General features: G+C 47.6%; 5 protein-coding genes across 5 annotated transcripts; 3 read left to right on the forward strand and 2 right to left on the reverse strand.

The window, feature by feature from the left end:
• Nucleotides 1–40: 40 nt before the first annotated feature.
• On the reverse strand, nt 41–2,347 carry F5J12DRAFT_842650 (uncharacterized protein). The gene is made up of 9 exons (XM_051746169.1): nt 2,278–2,347; nt 1,744–2,218; nt 1,382–1,540; nt 1,101–1,318; nt 948–1,050; nt 647–901; nt 551–587; nt 474–500; nt 41–439 (listed from the first exon to the last, which is right to left on the reverse strand). Exons 2-9 carry the CDS (start codon nt 1,872–1,874, stop codon nt 125–127), a joined length of 1,245 nt encoding a protein of 414 aa, XP_051598544.1. The 5' UTR covers nt 1,875–2,218; nt 2,278–2,347; the 3' UTR covers nt 41–124.
• Nucleotides 2,348–2,433: 86 nt separating this feature from the next.
• Nucleotides 2,434–3,522, reverse strand: F5J12DRAFT_842659 (uncharacterized protein). Its single transcript, XM_051746170.1, has 3 exons — nt 3,444–3,522; nt 2,807–3,355; nt 2,434–2,756 (listed from the first exon to the last, which is right to left on the reverse strand). The coding sequence occupies exons 2-3, from the start codon at nt 3,033–3,035 to the stop codon at nt 2,584–2,586; spliced, it is 402 nt and encodes a 133-aa protein (XP_051598545.1). The 5' UTR covers nt 3,036–3,355; nt 3,444–3,522; the 3' UTR covers nt 2,434–2,583.
• On the forward strand, nt 2,607–6,127 carry F5J12DRAFT_949064 (KR domain-containing protein; the record flags this gene model as incomplete). Its single annotated transcript, XM_051749778.1, has 9 exons — nt 2,607–3,214; nt 3,269–3,355; nt 3,421–4,017; nt 4,074–4,269; nt 4,326–4,912; nt 5,033–5,337; nt 5,386–5,456; nt 5,527–5,808; nt 5,859–6,127. The coding sequence occupies exons 1-9, from the start codon at nt 3,074–3,076 to the stop codon at nt 6,125–6,127; spliced, it is 2,535 nt and encodes an 844-aa protein (XP_051598546.1). The 5' UTR covers nt 2,607–3,073.
• A 102-nt stretch (nt 6,128–6,229) lies between these two features.
• On the forward strand, nt 6,230–7,042 carry F5J12DRAFT_894392 (condensation domain-containing protein; the record flags this gene model as incomplete). The annotated part of the gene is made up of 1 exon (XM_051747738.1): nt 6,230–7,042. The coding sequence occupies one exon, from the start codon at nt 6,230–6,232 to the stop codon at nt 7,040–7,042; it is 813 nt and encodes a 270-aa protein (XP_051598547.1).
• A 214-nt stretch (nt 7,043–7,256) lies between these two features.
• F5J12DRAFT_914026 (uncharacterized protein) lies at nt 7,257–8,480 on the forward strand (the record flags this gene model as incomplete). The annotated part of the gene is made up of 3 exons (XM_051749111.1): nt 7,257–7,931; nt 7,980–8,083; nt 8,120–8,480. 3 exons carry the CDS (start codon nt 7,257–7,259, stop codon nt 8,478–8,480), a joined length of 1,140 nt encoding a protein of 379 aa, XP_051598548.1.
• Nucleotides 8,481–15,832: the final 7,352 nt, after the last annotated feature.

Below are 15,832 nucleotides of genomic sequence, written 5' to 3' on the forward strand. Positions count from 1 at the left end.
CGCTGGAACGAACAATTGCCTCCACGGACGGACTCCAATGTGAGTGGGGAACAACAGTCCAGAACATATCTCATACATACAAAAACGTGCTCGTTGTAATAGTACACTTGGGTCAGTCGTTCACTTACTCAAAGAAACCACTCATGTGCCAAAAGAAGATTGTCTCCCCTTTCTTCGAATCCATGTATCGATCCGTCAGCACAGCCGCGCGAACGAACAGTGATCCATCCAGAAGTTCAGCATCTTCGAGCTCCGTATCCTTGTGATAGCCCGCCGGTTTGGCTCCGAGCAGAGTGCTATAGTGCGCGAACGCACGTTGGATCTTGGGTAGGTGATCGTCGGGGTGGACGATGGTAGACTGAATGATCGGAAGGAAAGGGTTGGAGATTGGTTTTTTGTCGGCGGAGGCAGGTTCGGTAGGGGTCGATGTCATGAAAGACTTGATGTTGAGCGCGGGCCGGCCCCGCGCGAACCCACCACGTCAGAATCGTCTGTAGGTACTGCTCGCAAGCAGTAATTCCTGGGAGCGAGGAGACAAGTCCGCAATCACGGAAGGCAGAAACAAGCTCGATGTCACAACGTGCATCCTTGCAAAAAAAATTGTCAGTCCCGCGACATGCCACTCCTAAGGGAATTTGAATCTCACAAGAAGAATTCTGCTGCAAACCCTTTCCCCTCATCATATCCACCAACAGCGTAAATTACCGAAGCGGTCCAAATCAACTCCTCCATCTTCCTCTCGATCTCCCCTGGCTTCGAGGTGTCGATGGTCCACTGGGCTGCATACTGACGGATGCGGGCCACATGTGAGCGAATGACCACCTGCGCACTGCTCGGCACACCGTCCACTTTGAGGCGATCGTCTTTCAACATGCGAGCAATCACGTCGAAGGCGTGAGTGCTCCCCGCCTTGCCGAGAGATTTTACCATCCAATTTGAGGGAAGACAAGAGCTGCGTCGTTTCCTCTAGGTTACCCTGCTCCCCAGAGAAGAAGGAAGGGGGATAGAAACCCTTCGCATCTGGGTCCTCGACTGCACACAGTGCCAAACCTATAAATCTAGTTTCGGTGTTGGCTCACCCACGGTTACATAACGCGCACCTTCGACGATCATACCCTTCAAACCAAATTCCAGTCCGTAACCGACATGGATCATCGAGTGCATGACACCAGAGGTAAGACGAGCTAATAACTCAGGATGGTTGGATGCTCCCTCTTGGTATTGGAACTTGTCCGAGAAGACATACTCCTCCAAGACTTGGGGAGCGCCCTTGGCGTCGATCTCCTCGCTGAAGAAAGCAGCGTATCCTTTGTAGTACCTAGAGCAGTAAGTAGCACCATTGGCGAACCTAAGGTTCCAGAGAAAGGATGAGGGAACCTACTTTTCGTCTCCCAGATGATCGACAAAGTTAGCTGAAGTTATAGCTTCGGGAGTCTCTATCGCGGGGCGTTGTTTCTTACAGTCTAGGTCGTAAAACTTCCTAATCGATGTGCCACTCGCACCAAGAGCGTACAATGCCAATGCTCTGTGATTAATATGGCTGTTCAAATAATTTAGCGATGTGCGTATAATCATAGTTCCTGATAGTTACGAACTTGTGGAATTTACGATAATTGAAGAAAATGTGCCATCGCTTGTGATTGTCCTTCAAAACATCCTGTAGCGCAGCAACAGATTCGACGCTAGTCCCCGGGAATCGCTGAGGAGACAACGAAGAAGGTGGAAGAGTTCGGAACGGGGAACAGCGAGTCTAGGTATCGTTCGTCGATTACGATCTTGTTGTCGTCGGAAACCATTCTGAAATTTGTTTTCGGAAAGTGATGACGACGAGTTAGTAACACACGACGAAGTACAGTATTTATAGATGGATGCATACGAAGTTTTTGATCGTACCTCTATAGGTCACGGGGGAGGCGGGGTTGTCGCTTGGCTACTCAGCACAATTTCATTTCATCACCAGGGAAAGGACGTATGTCATCACTCGGCTTCTTCTTCATCCTCGAACGGCGGAAACTATATTAGTGGCGTTTAGTAAGGTTTACCGCAGTCAGGGGGGAACCATGGCCACTGGTGGGGGCGTGGCCGGCTGAGGTGATCTTTTTATTTAGGCTGACACATCAAAAAGCGTAACACGGGTCGCTGAGGCGCAACGAACGCAGATGGCATCAGGCTCGAAGGGCAACGGATGACGCATGCGCTGAGTAAGAGCTTACAAGACCTAGATTTTCTGGAAATCAGAAAGCTCTTTGGAAAGTTTCTAAGGTCATTGAACTATACCTTCGTCAGGACCTATCTGACCTGAACGGTTGTAGACTCGCCGAAGTACTCAAAAGAGAGAGATAAAGAGAGCGAATGACCGGGTGCCAGGTGGACATGACGATCACGTGCCAAGATGCTGGCTGTGCCACTGATTGGTAACTACTATTGACATCACACACTTTTGAGTCAGAGTGGACCCATTTCTTCAAGAATTACATCGAATCGTCCGCGGATGTCCTTCACTGGAATGGTGGAATCTAGCAACGTACTTGATTTAAGATTGCCTCACACAGAAATACCAAAAATACACGCGGATTTAAACCACTAACACTCCCGAGTGTTTGCCTCCCCCATGTAATTTGCTGTTAGCAAGGCTGTCCGAACGAACAGCGAACCATCAATGATTTCAGCACCTTCGAGCTCTGTACTTTTGTGGTAGCGGGCTGGCCTGTTGCCATAGGGGGTGCTGAAATGCGCGGAAGAACGTTGAATCTTGGGTAAGTGGTCGTTGGGATGGAGGATGGATGATTGAATGATGGGTAACAAGGGATTGGAATGCTCCTTCTGGGAGACAGAGCCGTCGCTTCCCTCGGACTGTAGAACGGTAAAGTGAGTGGATGTGGGTACCAATGAAGGATTTTGATTTTCAGGGCTGGGCTACCACGCGCTACCCACCATGTCAACACTGTCACTAGGTACGCACGCAGGAGCAGCGCCTGGGAGCTCGGCGTCAAGGGTCCGATCAGCGAGAGCGAGAACAGGCCTGAAGTGACCATATGCGTCCTGACCACAAGTCAGCTAACGGAAAGATATAATGGAGATTAATTCTTGCAGGAAAAGTTCGCCAGTGAATCTCTTCGCCTCGTCGATACCTCCAATGGCGTACAGGGCGGAGGTCAACTACATTAACTCCTCCACTTTTCTCTCGATTTCTCCATTCTTCGTCATGTCAATAGTGCGTGTGGATACGCTCCGTGTGTTCGTCCACTGCCTGCTTGAACTCTTTCAGAGCCTGTATATTTTCAACTTTGAAATTGTCATCTCGGATCATGCCTGCAATAATATCGAAGACATGCATATCGACCTCAGTTGTCAGGTGCGTGTTTTCGATAAAGAACCACGTAGGATAGGAATCTTTTTCGTCTACGTCTTGAACCGCAGTCTCTTATCTACATTCGTGTCAGCGAACCTGCTCTCATGGTTCCCGCGCCACCATTCAAGAGCGTTATCGTTCAACCATTCGTTCACGGCCAAGAAGGTGACCTCGTCGAAATTGCCAAGAACATCACCGCAGAAGCCGAGTTGTGGATCACCGGAAATGACGATGCTGCCGGTATTGGTGCCCTGGGTGTTGCATCTTGCATCATCGCAGAATCCCCCGAATACAAGATCTATTCGGTATTGTTCGAGGATCATTCGCTGGACAACGACGCTCGCGGGAAGGCCGTGCACGACTCACGCCGCAACTCACTGCTGCTTGAGCAACACATGAAGATTACGAAGGACGGTGAAGTCTTCGTTCGCAGGCTCGTCCACGGCGGTGCGGAGGTGAAGGACGCCGTCATTCCTGCGGCTTCGATCACCGAATCTGGAGCGGTCTCTGCATATTTCCCGCCCGCGCTGGGGCCATCCGAAATCGAAATCGCTGTCGAAGCTCTTGGCACCGAGGTCAACGCCTCCCCGCAACCTGCCCTTACTGTTGTCGGTCGCATCAAATCCACAGGTATGAATGTTGCACGTGACGATCTTGATGGTCTTGTATGTCTCACTTGTCTTTACCTTGTTGGCCCGCTAATGCTAATGTGTGATGGAAGGTTGTTGCCATTGCCTCTCAGTCCCCTGCGGACGTTGTAGTCGTTCCCCAAGATGCAGTTGTCTCGTTACCGGTTGGTGTCGGCTCTACAGATGCTGCTTCCTTGACCGCCTCCTTCCTTGCATCCTGGATTGGTTTGGTGGTCCGCGGTTGTATCAAGTCAAGCTCAATCGTCCTTATCCACGACGCTACCTCAGGTAAGTAGAAATGAACGCCCTCGCCGCTTCACCGTCACCTAACAGTTTCAATTCAGCTGCTGGCTTTAGCGCTATCCAGGTTGCGAAGCGATTTGGCAGTCGAGTGTTATGTACTGTTGCAGACAGAGCTCAAGCCGTTGCGGTCTCGTCAAGCATAGAGGTGCCCATGTCAGATATTATTGCCATCGACAATTTTGCCACCGCCGTACTAGGTTGGCTTCGCTCAAACTCAATACGTGCATTCGATATTGTGCTCAACGCCGGTGGAAAGAGGGCGTTCGCGCACGGCACAGACCTCCTTTCTGTGTTTGGCTCGTACATTCACATTGAAGGAAACGAGTTGTCTCGGATTCCGTCGGGCTCCTATTCAACTCAGGTTTTGGACATCAATTGCGTCGCTGCCGCGTCACCCGTTCCACTTGCCCCGGATCTCGCTGCTCTTCTTGAAGCGCACACTTCTCAACCCTTCAAGTTCCGTTCGCACTTAGCATCGTTCTCTTCGTATTCGCCGTCCCAAGTCGCAGATGCGTATTCGCTCGTCGCCATCCCAGATTTACTGCGCTCGGTTCGTATCGACCCTGTTGGCCAGCTATTCGATCCCCGCAAGAGTTACATTCTCGTCGGAGGTTCCAGCGAGCTCGGCGTGCGCATCACTGAATGAATGGCGAATCACGGTGCTCGCCATGTCTTCTTCACAAGTCGCCGTGGCCCTCGCGGTCTCACGAAGGTTGATAACTTGTACATCCACTACCTCCGTTCAAAGGGCGTGCAGATCGAAGCTATCGCAGCTGATGCGGTCAGCAAGGACCAAACTGCTGCTGTCGTAGAACGAGCGAAGAAGGCTGGTCCTATCGGCGGCCTCTTCGTCATGACAGTTGTCCTGCGCGATGCAAAGTTCACAAACCTTACGCAGCAATCCTTTGACGACGTGTATGGGTCTAAGGTCGCTGTTCTTAATACCCTCATCACCTGCATCGATCCCACCACCATTGAATTTATGCTTCTTTTCTCTACTATTGGTTCTGTCTTTGGTGATGCCGGCCAAGCAGCATATTGCGCATCTCAACTGTAAGGAATTTTGTCAAATTGTTCTGAATCCTGACTACGTCATCCCAGCTACCTTGACCGCATATCTGATGATCTACCCAATACGATTTCGATGTCCTTCCCTCCCATCACGGACTCCGGTATCTTCAAGCGGCTTGTCCTTGCTGAAGGCTAACACGGCTCAGCTCACGAAGACTGGCATGACCACAGCGCAAGTCTGCAACTTCATTGGTGACTCTCTCGTTCGCCGTATTACACACTATGTCCCTATGCTTGCTATTAGCGATATTCCCGATACCTTCCCGTCATGCGGACCTTTGTTGTGCAGCCACCTTCTCCCTACGAAGTTTTTGGTGGCCAACAGTGCGGGAGGCAATGGCAGTGACGTGGTGGAGTCGCCAGCGACCCTGCTTGCTGCCCTTCTTAGCATGGACGTCGAGCAGATCATGGATAATGCCCTGATCACGAGTTTTGGCCTTGACTCCCTCGGAGGTGAGTAATCCTTGCAAATGCATTGATTAATATTTGATCACTGTTCCCAGCCACGCGCTACAGCAATCAGCTCCAGGCACGGCTTAACATCCAAGTCAGCCAGATCGAACTTTTGGGTTCGATGACGATTGCCATGTTGAACGAGTTGTGTGCCAAGGTTGGCGCACAAGATGGTGGAAGCGACACTGTTGCAGCGTCTGATGATGGGTCTGGAAAATATGGCGAACCTCTGGTGCCCGTCCTCAATGACCGACTCGCATATGACGAACCTTACACGACCGGTGCCTCACCCCACCAATACCGTATCTGGTTGGCTTAGGTTTGTATACGGGAATCTACATATGTTCTATGCTTATTTCCTTCTCGTCAGCGTGAATATGATAACGCTCGTAAGCGCGCGATTAACAAGATTGATGCCAACATGTCGTGCCATAGAGCTACCCAGTGGGATACTCATGAGGGTTACTTCGTCACTATTTCCACCGAGACACCATTGGATGTCGATCGCATGACGGAAGCTTTCGCTGAGGTCGTCCAGCGCCATGGCGCGCTTCGGACCACCTTCACCTGGAATGAGGAGCTCGGGAAGCTCGAACAAACAATTTACCCGTCCGTGGACTTCAAAGCAACCCTTGCGGATCTCTTCAGCGAACTTGATGATGCAGCTAAGGCCTACGAGATGAGTCTGGCGTTGAACAAACAGCCGAACTTCAAGCTCGACCGTCTTCCGCGCTTGATCGCCACCATGTTCGATCTCGGCGGCGGCGACTGGGCATTCAATGTAGTGATTCACCACATTATCATCGATGAAGCATCACTCGGCGTGTTCTTCTACGAGCTTTTTCAGATCTATTTGAACGGCCCAGAAAATTTACCCGAAGTTCCGATCCACTACTCCGATTTCAGCGATTGGCTCTTGAAGACCTCAGAACGCCGTACAGAGCTCCGTGAAGACCACCTGAAGTTTTGGGCGGAGAATTTGCAGGAGACGCAGCCGCTTCACTTGACCCTTGCTACGCCATCTGATCAGGAGCTGGCACCTGTCACCCAGATTGAGGCAAAGATTGGAGTTGGTGCTCTTGAGCACCACACTAAAGTAATCAACGCTACTACTGCAACACCCTTCGCAGGGTTCTTTGCTGCATACAACATCCTCCTCCACAAATACTCTGCCGGTCATTCGTCATTCGTCGTGGGCACCGCTGTCACGCAACGCATCTTCCCATGCTTATGAATGTCATCGGTTTCTTCGTTAACTTGCTTCCTATCAAAACCGTGATCGATGAGACCAAGACATTCGCAAAGTACCTCGGCGAGTTCAAGGGATGCGTTGATTGCTTCCCTCGCCCACGATGAAGTTACTTATGAAGATATTGTCACGGAGGGGAAGTCGTCCTCTACCGGTCGTGGGTACTTCAAGCATTTGTTTGCCCCCCGGAGGCATGAACATGGAGACCATTTCCCAACTGGAGTCGAACCATTTGACAACCAAGTCCACCGTCTCCTTACCCAATGGGGAGGAACAATACGAATTCCTACTTACTGTCCATCCCAGATCTGGTCACGTCATCCTTCGCTTCGACAACCACCTCTGCACCAAGGACGCGGCGCGCCAGTTCCTAGATGCCTATATCTCATTGGTAGAGACACTTGGCCGCGATCCCCATGTTACGGTCAGAGATATATCCGTTGTCACTGAGTCTGAACGTGAACGCCTAGTCAAGGAACTGTCCTCTTCTTCCGTGGTCGCAGTACGGGAAAGTTTACTTCATCGGCTGGTTGAGGAGCAGGCGAAGAAAACCCCACACCTCACTGCTGTCGAGTTTGAAGACGAGTCATTTACGTACAGCGAACTAAACTCTACTGCCAACAGAATCTCCCGGACACTCATCCAACAAGGCGTGCGCCATGGCGATGTCATTGCCCTGTGCTTTGATCGTGGTATCAGCCAGATCTTGAGTGTCCTGGCGGTCTTGAGGGCTGGCGCAACCTTCGTGCCTTTGGACCCTAACAACCCCACTCTGCGCAAGGAGTTAATGGTCGAAGAGTGTGGCGCAAAGGTGCTGCTCACGACTTCAAACCACTCTCGCGTCTTCCAGAAGAGCTTAGCTTCGAAAGTTCTGGTGAGTGGGGAGCCTATAGTTACCGCTAAGTTGCTAACCACCCCGTAGATCGTTTACATCGATGATACGATCTACCGGAAGCGTTTGACTAAGCTCAGCGCGGATGACTTCGACGTTGAAGGACTTACCCCCAACAGCCTTGCCTACATCATGTAAGTATAGTTCAGCTGCACTGATGCACATCCTAGGTTTACAAGTGGAAGCACCGGGAAGCCGAAGGGGGTCATGATCGAGCATCGATCAATCTCTACTCTCGTTCAGAACTCGAGCGTATATGGTTTCCAGCAAGGTCTTCGTGTGGTGTCTTCCTTAGCCTACACTTTCGATCCTTTCGTGGTGGATGTTTTCGGCTCCCTCTCTCATGGCGCCACTCTTGTCACTGGCCGCAAGGAACTTGTCCTTGGTGACATACCCCAGGCCATTCGTTCTCTGCGCATCAACGTCCTTCACGTTACGCCTTCCATTCTCGCTATTGCGCAGAGGAACGGGAGAACGAAGAGCAATATGGCAAGAACACTTGCCTTATATCAGAATGGTAGTAGCGTTTGAAGTAAGCTTGATTTGTTTTGAGGGGCTCAGTTGTCAAGTAGACAAGTGAAGAATGAATGTAGAATTCGATGGGGATTGAGGAAGAAATCCCCGAGTTTATATACATGAGTAGGTACGCACAGACCAGTAGCGTAAAAGGAAACTACTACTCAGTATAGTAAGGAATAGCGCAGAAGGTCATGGAATATGACATATAGTATGATGTCAGTATGACATCATTGTGGAGCTGCTTGCTAAGGAATGTCATGTGATGAACAACATGTTGATGCATGTGTAAGTCTGGATCAGTCTAGACGTTGGAACTATCAGGATATTTCCAACACTCCCCCTTGCTCTAAAATGGTAAAGTCACAAGACCCATTGACAAGCGATTAGTTTCGAACTTCTGCCAAGTAAGAGATTTCGTAAGACCGTCTGCTTTTTGTTTGTCAGTTTGAACGTATTCAATACTGAACAAATTATCTTGAACACATTCACGAATGAAGTGCCATTGGACGTCGATATGTTTAGAACAACCATCCGATACAGGATTCTCTGCAATGAAGCGAGCTCCCATATTATCGCAGTAGAGAATAGTTTTCTCAGTCTTCAATTTGAGTTCATCAAATAGCATAGAGAGCCATTTGATTTGTCTGGCAGCATCGCATAAAGCCATATATTCAGCTTCAGTGGAGGATAGTGCGATAGTCTTCTGTTTTCGTGATCGCCAAGAGATTAGGGAATTGCCAAGATACATGGCATAACCGGTGGTTGAATGACGAGTGTCTTTATTTGCAGCCCAATCAGAATCTGCAAAGCCATAGATTCAAGATTCAAGTCCCGAATAGTATAAAGCCAATTTTGGAGTAGATGCAATATAGTGAACTATATGCAAGGCTTTATTTCGGTGATCTTCAGTAGGATTTGCCATATATTGAGACATGCGAATCACTGCAAAGGCAATATCGGGACAAGTACCAAGAGCCATATAGAGTAATGACCCTATGATTGATTGGTACTGTGACCGAAGAGAAGATGTGGCTTGATAATCTGATGGTGCTTTTTCCGGTTGATATCCCGAGGGTAATGGAGTGTGAACATTTCGAGCAGTCTCCATATTAAACCTTTTGATAACCTTTTTAACATAAGGTATCTGGTCGAGGTAAATTTCTTTCTTCGACCTATCTCAGTGAATTTGAATGCCAAGATATTCCTTGACTTCACCAAGATCTCGAGATTCCCATTTCTTCATGAATTGTTCTTTCTTGACTTTAAGAAGACGTTTGTCCGATCCTAGAAAGAGTCCATCATCGACATAGACGAGAAAGATGATGATTCCAGCTTTGGATATGTGGATATATATTCCAGCATCCACTTTTGAACGAATGTAGCCCATTGCGAGTAAAGATTGGTGAAGGGCTTTATTCCATGCCAATGCAGCTTGCTTTAAGCCATAAAGGGCTCTAAGCAACTGATAAACCTTGTGTTCTTGACCCGAAACTTTGAAACCTTCTGGTTGCTCCATATAAATTTCTTCATCAAGGTTGCCATATAAGAAGGCAGTTTTAACATCCAGGGCTTCTGTGTCCCAATTTCTTTGGGCAGCGAATGCGAGTAAGATTCGAACAGTTTCGAATCAAGCCACTGGAGAGAAGGTATCTTCAAAGTCAGTACCGAATTCTTGTGTAAAGCCTTTTGCCACAAGATGAGCTTTGTAACGACCATCGCTTTTAATAGTGAAAACCCATTGACACTTTACAGGTTTCCAATCTCTGGGAGGATCCACCAAGGTCCATACTTGTCTTTCTTCAATAGACTTTAATTCGTCTTTCATTGTGTCAAACCACTTCTTTTGCAAATTGGGAGTTAACTTTAGCACATCTTTATAATGTTCCGGTGATTCTTTGATCTGGGCAGCCAATGCAAACTCGAAAGGATGTATTTCCAATTGTTGGTCTGGCATGCCTTTTGGAGAAGAAGGAGTTTCCGGAAGTGGAGTAAGTGGAGATGGAGGAGTAGTTCCTAGTGGATGTTCAGTCCACTGGCGAGGAACTTCCGGAGGAATCATAGCAGGAGGTAACCTCGGAGAAGGAGGTCTGCGCTCTTCTGCATATCTCTGAATATCTTCTCTAGAATTGTGAGCATGCTGCTCAGCATTTTGAATCCACTGTTGTGCTTGATCCCGATTTTGTTGAATATCTCATTCAATCTGAACTGGAGGTCTATCTCCATAGAGATTTCCTGGACGAGATACTGGTATAAACCGACGCTTTGGACGAGGTTCTCTGTCATCGGCAGGAGGATGAGCTCTGTGAACATTATGCGAGTCTCCTTGAATAAATTCTGGTTGATAGGGATGCCTAAGATGATGAGGGTCGACTGATGGTGCAGCAGCAGGTGCTCTTCTTTGTTGTTGTTGAGCTCTAGGCTGGTCCGCAGCTCTCTGCTGTGGGTTTTGTTGTTGTGGTGGAGTATTAGGACAAGGTGGTTGCTGGTGATGAGTCGGCGGTTGGATCTGATCAGGATCTGGTAATGAATGTAGGCTTTCTGTATCGGAAACAGATGATTCATGGTCGTCTTCGGTATCGGGGTCAAAGGTTTCGGATTTTGAATGACCAGAGCAGAAAGGAAAAGAGTCTTCTACGAATTTTGCAGTACGAGAATGAATAATCTTTTGTCCATGTAAGAACCGATATCCCTTTGTATTAGGCTCGTAGCCTAAGAAAATCATTTTGACTGCATGAGGTTCCAGTTTATCTTTTCTTTGTTCTTTGGGAACCCATACAAAAGCTTTACAGCCAAAGGTGTGGAAATAGGTTATGTCCGGAATTTTTCCTAAGAAAAGTTCAACCGGAGTCTTGAAAGTAATCCTTTTGAGAGGAGTACAATTGTACACATGAAGTGCACAGTCAAAGGTGAAGTTCCAGAAGCATTTTGGAACACAAGCATGGTGTCAAATGGTCCCAGCTTTTTCGGAAATAGTCCAATTAAAACGTTCAGCACGACCATTTTGCTGTGGTTGGTCAGCAATAGATAACTGATGAGTGATACCATGCGAAGAAAGGAGCGCCTTGAAGGTATGACCCATAAATTCTCCCCCTCAATCTGAACGGAGCACAAGTAAATGATGTCCAGTAGTATGTTGTACAGACACCATCCAATTGGCAAAAGCAGTATAAGTGTTGGATTTGTTGTGAAGGTAGAGACAGAAACCGTAGGACGAATAATCATCCAAGAGGGTTAGAATATATTTGGACCGAAAATAGGATTCGACAGGAAGTTCGAGAAGATCAGCATGGACCAACTCGAGAGGCTTTGTAGCTCTTTTCCATGATGGTTTAAAAGCTTCGGAAGAAAGTTTGCCTTGTGCGCAACCTTTGCAAGAGGTAGTTTCCCCTTGTATTTGTATATCTTGTTTCAGGCCTAATCTGTGAATATGTCTGAGAACTGTTTGTGCAGGGTGACACATGCGATTATGCCAAAGAGACCCTTGTGTATCCTTGACCAAAGGGCAAAGGACCCCAAAAGCAGTGGTAGGTGGAAGCGGTACGCCCACAAACCAATGTAGGGGTGAAGTCAGTGAAGCTACTTTTGCTTCAAGGACAATCCGGCCATTTGGTGCTCTGATAGTCTCGCCGGTAAGTGTCGCTGTGCTCCTATACCTGTTATTGAGGAGTGCATTTCGAGAACATAGTCGCTTTGAAAACAAAGGACTGTAAACAACATTATGTAGGGGCAGGTTACTGCCATTTTCCAGGCAAATAACCACTGTTCCTTGACCGAGAAGTTGAACCTTTTTTGTGCCTGCAGTAGAGGCCAAAGGTGGATTTTTAAATTCTCGAAAGGTCAAGAAATCAGTTTTAAATGGAGTCACATGATGTGATGCTCCAGAATCCAACATCCATAAAGACTCACCCTTTGGTAGGTTCTTTTTTAGATTTGCATATGACAAAGGCACACCCAAGGGGTACAAGTCATAAGAATCGAAGGCATGACCATTGAATTGCATGGGTAAATACCCAGAGGCAGACTCGTTGGGATCATACTCGATGTCTGGATTATGCTTTATACGAAAAGGTTTATACACAGGTTTTTCTGGCACAGATTCGTGAAATTGAGATAAGGACATTGGCTTAGCTCGCTTTTTAGCGGCTTTAACTAATACGGATTTTCGGAGAGATCCTCCATCTCTACTATTCTGTCCTCGAAGTCGAGGGGAAGAGAGATTAAAAGTCCGTTGTTGCGTCTCAGACGCATTGCCATGGTCCTCAACATTCCGATTCTCCACCAAGTTCTCGCCAGCCAGAATGGAAGTTCCCATTTGTACTGAGGGTTCGAGGGAACCACTCGTACATGTCCTGTCCTGCTCAGCAAGGGGAAGGGAAATCATCCTCTGATAAGAGTCCGAGTGCTTCCATTGCTCCGGTTCCCGAAGGGAAACTGCCAGCAGGTTGCAAGTTGTGACTGTTTGGCGACAAATAGAACATTGGCAGGAATTAGAGCCAGGAATGTTAACATGAATCTTGACTGACTCAACTTGATCTGGTTGGAAATTTTGAATTTCCTCCAGATACCAAGGAGCAAGATTTCCGGTTGTTACATCAACTGGATAATTTTGGGAATCCCCCACACATTCCATCGCCATTTGTAAATCTTGGCGGGAAAGATCAGGATCATACATCTCGGAGTCAGTAATGACATGTTGCCCGAGATAAGTATTAAGGTCATTAGAATAGACTTGTTCAACCAGAGTAGGATCCGGGAGAGAATATTCAGGAGATGGTTCGCGGTGTGGAATTTTGAGAGCATCAAGCTCCAAATCGAAATTAAAATTTTCAGCAGCATTCTCGAAGGTTTGTTGATCTGGGTAAACATCCCGAGATCTAGTGTTTGAATCGTAGGAACCATCAGGAAGTTCCTCGATATAGGCAGTGTCAATTGCTTCTGCACCTTCTACTTCGAGATTGTAAGCTTGGGCTTTTCCCTTGCCTCGGCATCTGTTCTGGCCTCGGCCACGAGAACCAGAAGCTTGCTGCTGTTGTTGTGGAACATAGGGAGTGTAACCTCCACATCCATGTCCACAACCTCCGCGACCTCTTCCGTGACCTCCACAGTAACCGCGAAAGGATCCTGATCCAGATCCAGATTGATGATCGGAAGTATTATGACCGCCTCTGCAAATCTGACAGAGCGGTGGTTTATTCATTCGTGCCAGTAAAGAATTTGATTCTTGTTTAACCTGGGTAGACGAAGACCCAGATTTATCCTGTTGTGGAAGCATAGTTTTGCCCGATTTATGGGCCCAGACTTCTTTCATGCAAGGTATTACGGTATCGGGAGAGAGTTGATCGGCAGCAATAGAGGAAAGAATATTGACAGGAGCCTGTTCCCAAGCCTGTGTCATTGAATGGACTAAGATTAGTGCTTTCATTTTGTCATTAAGGGCAATGCCCTGAGCGCTGATGGCCGTGATGAGCATAGTGATCTCTGCGATTTTAGCCATTATGTCATCCTTCGGTTTAATTTGAATGTGGATAAGTCGCTGGAATTCCATGAACGTAGTCATGGCCGAAGGAGTTCCATACGCATTTAATAATGCTTGCCATTTCAAATGCGCAGTGGCTTGACCGTCAATAGACATTGCGATCATCGGATCACAATACAGAGTAAGAATGCCTTGGGCACATGTGTCAGAGGTGACCCAGGCAGCAATTTCCACAGCGGGTTGTCCAGCTGCAGGATGAGCGATTGTGCCGTCAACAATTCCCATAATACCAAGAGTTTGCATGTAAGCCTTCATAAGAACCGACCAAGAGGCATAGTTCAAGCCATTAAGTTTGGGGATCTGCTTTGAAAGACCTTCGGACATCTAGTGTCAAAAGTCCATAAGCAGATGTTCGTATAAGAACAAGTGAGTCGGATGAATATGGATAGAGGGTGGATTCAATTTGTGATAATTCCGATTCCTTTTGGGTCTGCAAGCAGATGCTCTAGCAGCTTGAGATGGTCGGCGCCGATGGGAACATTGATTCTTGAAATAAGGACAAGGATTTCTTTGCTTCTCCATTTTTGTCTCTGGTGCCTTGGTACCTTTCTCAGCAAATCTCCAAGATGAGATGCGAGAATTATTGCGCTCTAGACTTAAAAAGTCTAGCGGAGGGAAATAATGGTAGCTCATAAAGCTCCAGTTGCAATCATGCAACGGAATTCCATCTGATTGAAAACCTAAATAGGTCTCGGTGCAAGAATATGGTACATTTAAGGCATGAGAATGGTGAAAATGTTTGTCCTTTACAAGAATTTCAAGACAATTGTAAGACTCGTATAAAATACACATATTAGTTTCCCAATGGTTTCGGCCGCCTGATATGTATGGTGCGTCCAGCGAGTTTGGAAGAGGATAATTTTTGATGTATGGCTCGAGCTTCACGAGCTCGGCTAAGAGCCGTGGTGCGTATTCCTCAAGGTCGGGGAGCTGCGAGATAGTCAAAAGTAGTGTTGTCCATGACATGTTCAAGATCACATAGAACCTCTTCTGATCCAGGCCAGTAAGCGAACTCTGCGTTAATGGGGTCTGGACCCCATGAAAGATGCCGGTTAGCAGAGTTATATCGCAGGGTAACTCCCACATCTGCTTCATCCCTATACCATCGTAAAGACCTAAAGAGGTCACTATCAAACCTGTCTCCTCCGTGTCTCCGTTCTCGGAACCACCCTGGGATACAGGCAACGTCGGTGCTTCTGTCAACCCAAGTTCCTTGGAAATGGAACTCAAGATGTTGGTTCCAAAGGCGGAGAGGAGGGATGACGCCATTGAAGCATGGATCGTAGAGGGGGTGGACGTTGTAGTAGACATATATGAAAGTATCGTGGGTGACCGTGAATGTGGGAACAGTGTTGAGGGAAGGATCTTCATAATAGGCACTGGGTAAATCGCAACCGTTAAAATTAGCGATGGCGTGAGGAGTCGACGTATGGGAAAGTTTAGGGAAGAAGTTGGTAAGGTAGCCATGGAAGGCTAAGTGGAGACCCAGATAGAAGAAGGGCGATTCGAACCTGGGAAAGTGGGGCATTTGTTGCCACGCTGTTTCCACAGTGTCTACTGGGATGAGATATGTCACAGGGTTTGGCTTCTTGAAGAAAGCCACCGACGAAGGAACCGCTTCTCTCCAACTCGCACAGTCGTGTACATATAACATCTCAGTATATTCTATAATCTCTTTTACCGCGTACTTCTGCCACTTTACTTCATACATTCCATCCCGCTGCTCAGCAATAGCGAGCTCAAGTTTCTTTGCGACGACCAAAGACATCTTGCAAAGACTGTAGATTAGTTACCGTTTCTTGATAAGAATAGCACAAACGAGTATTAG

The sequence above is a fragment of the Pisolithus orientalis genome (assembly GCF_024613125.1).
Source record: "Pisolithus orientalis strain OTSU chromosome Unknown F5J12scaffold_22, whole genome shotgun sequence".
In the NCBI taxonomy this organism is placed as follows: Eukaryota; Fungi; Basidiomycota; class Agaricomycetes; order Boletales; family Pisolithaceae; genus Pisolithus; species Pisolithus orientalis.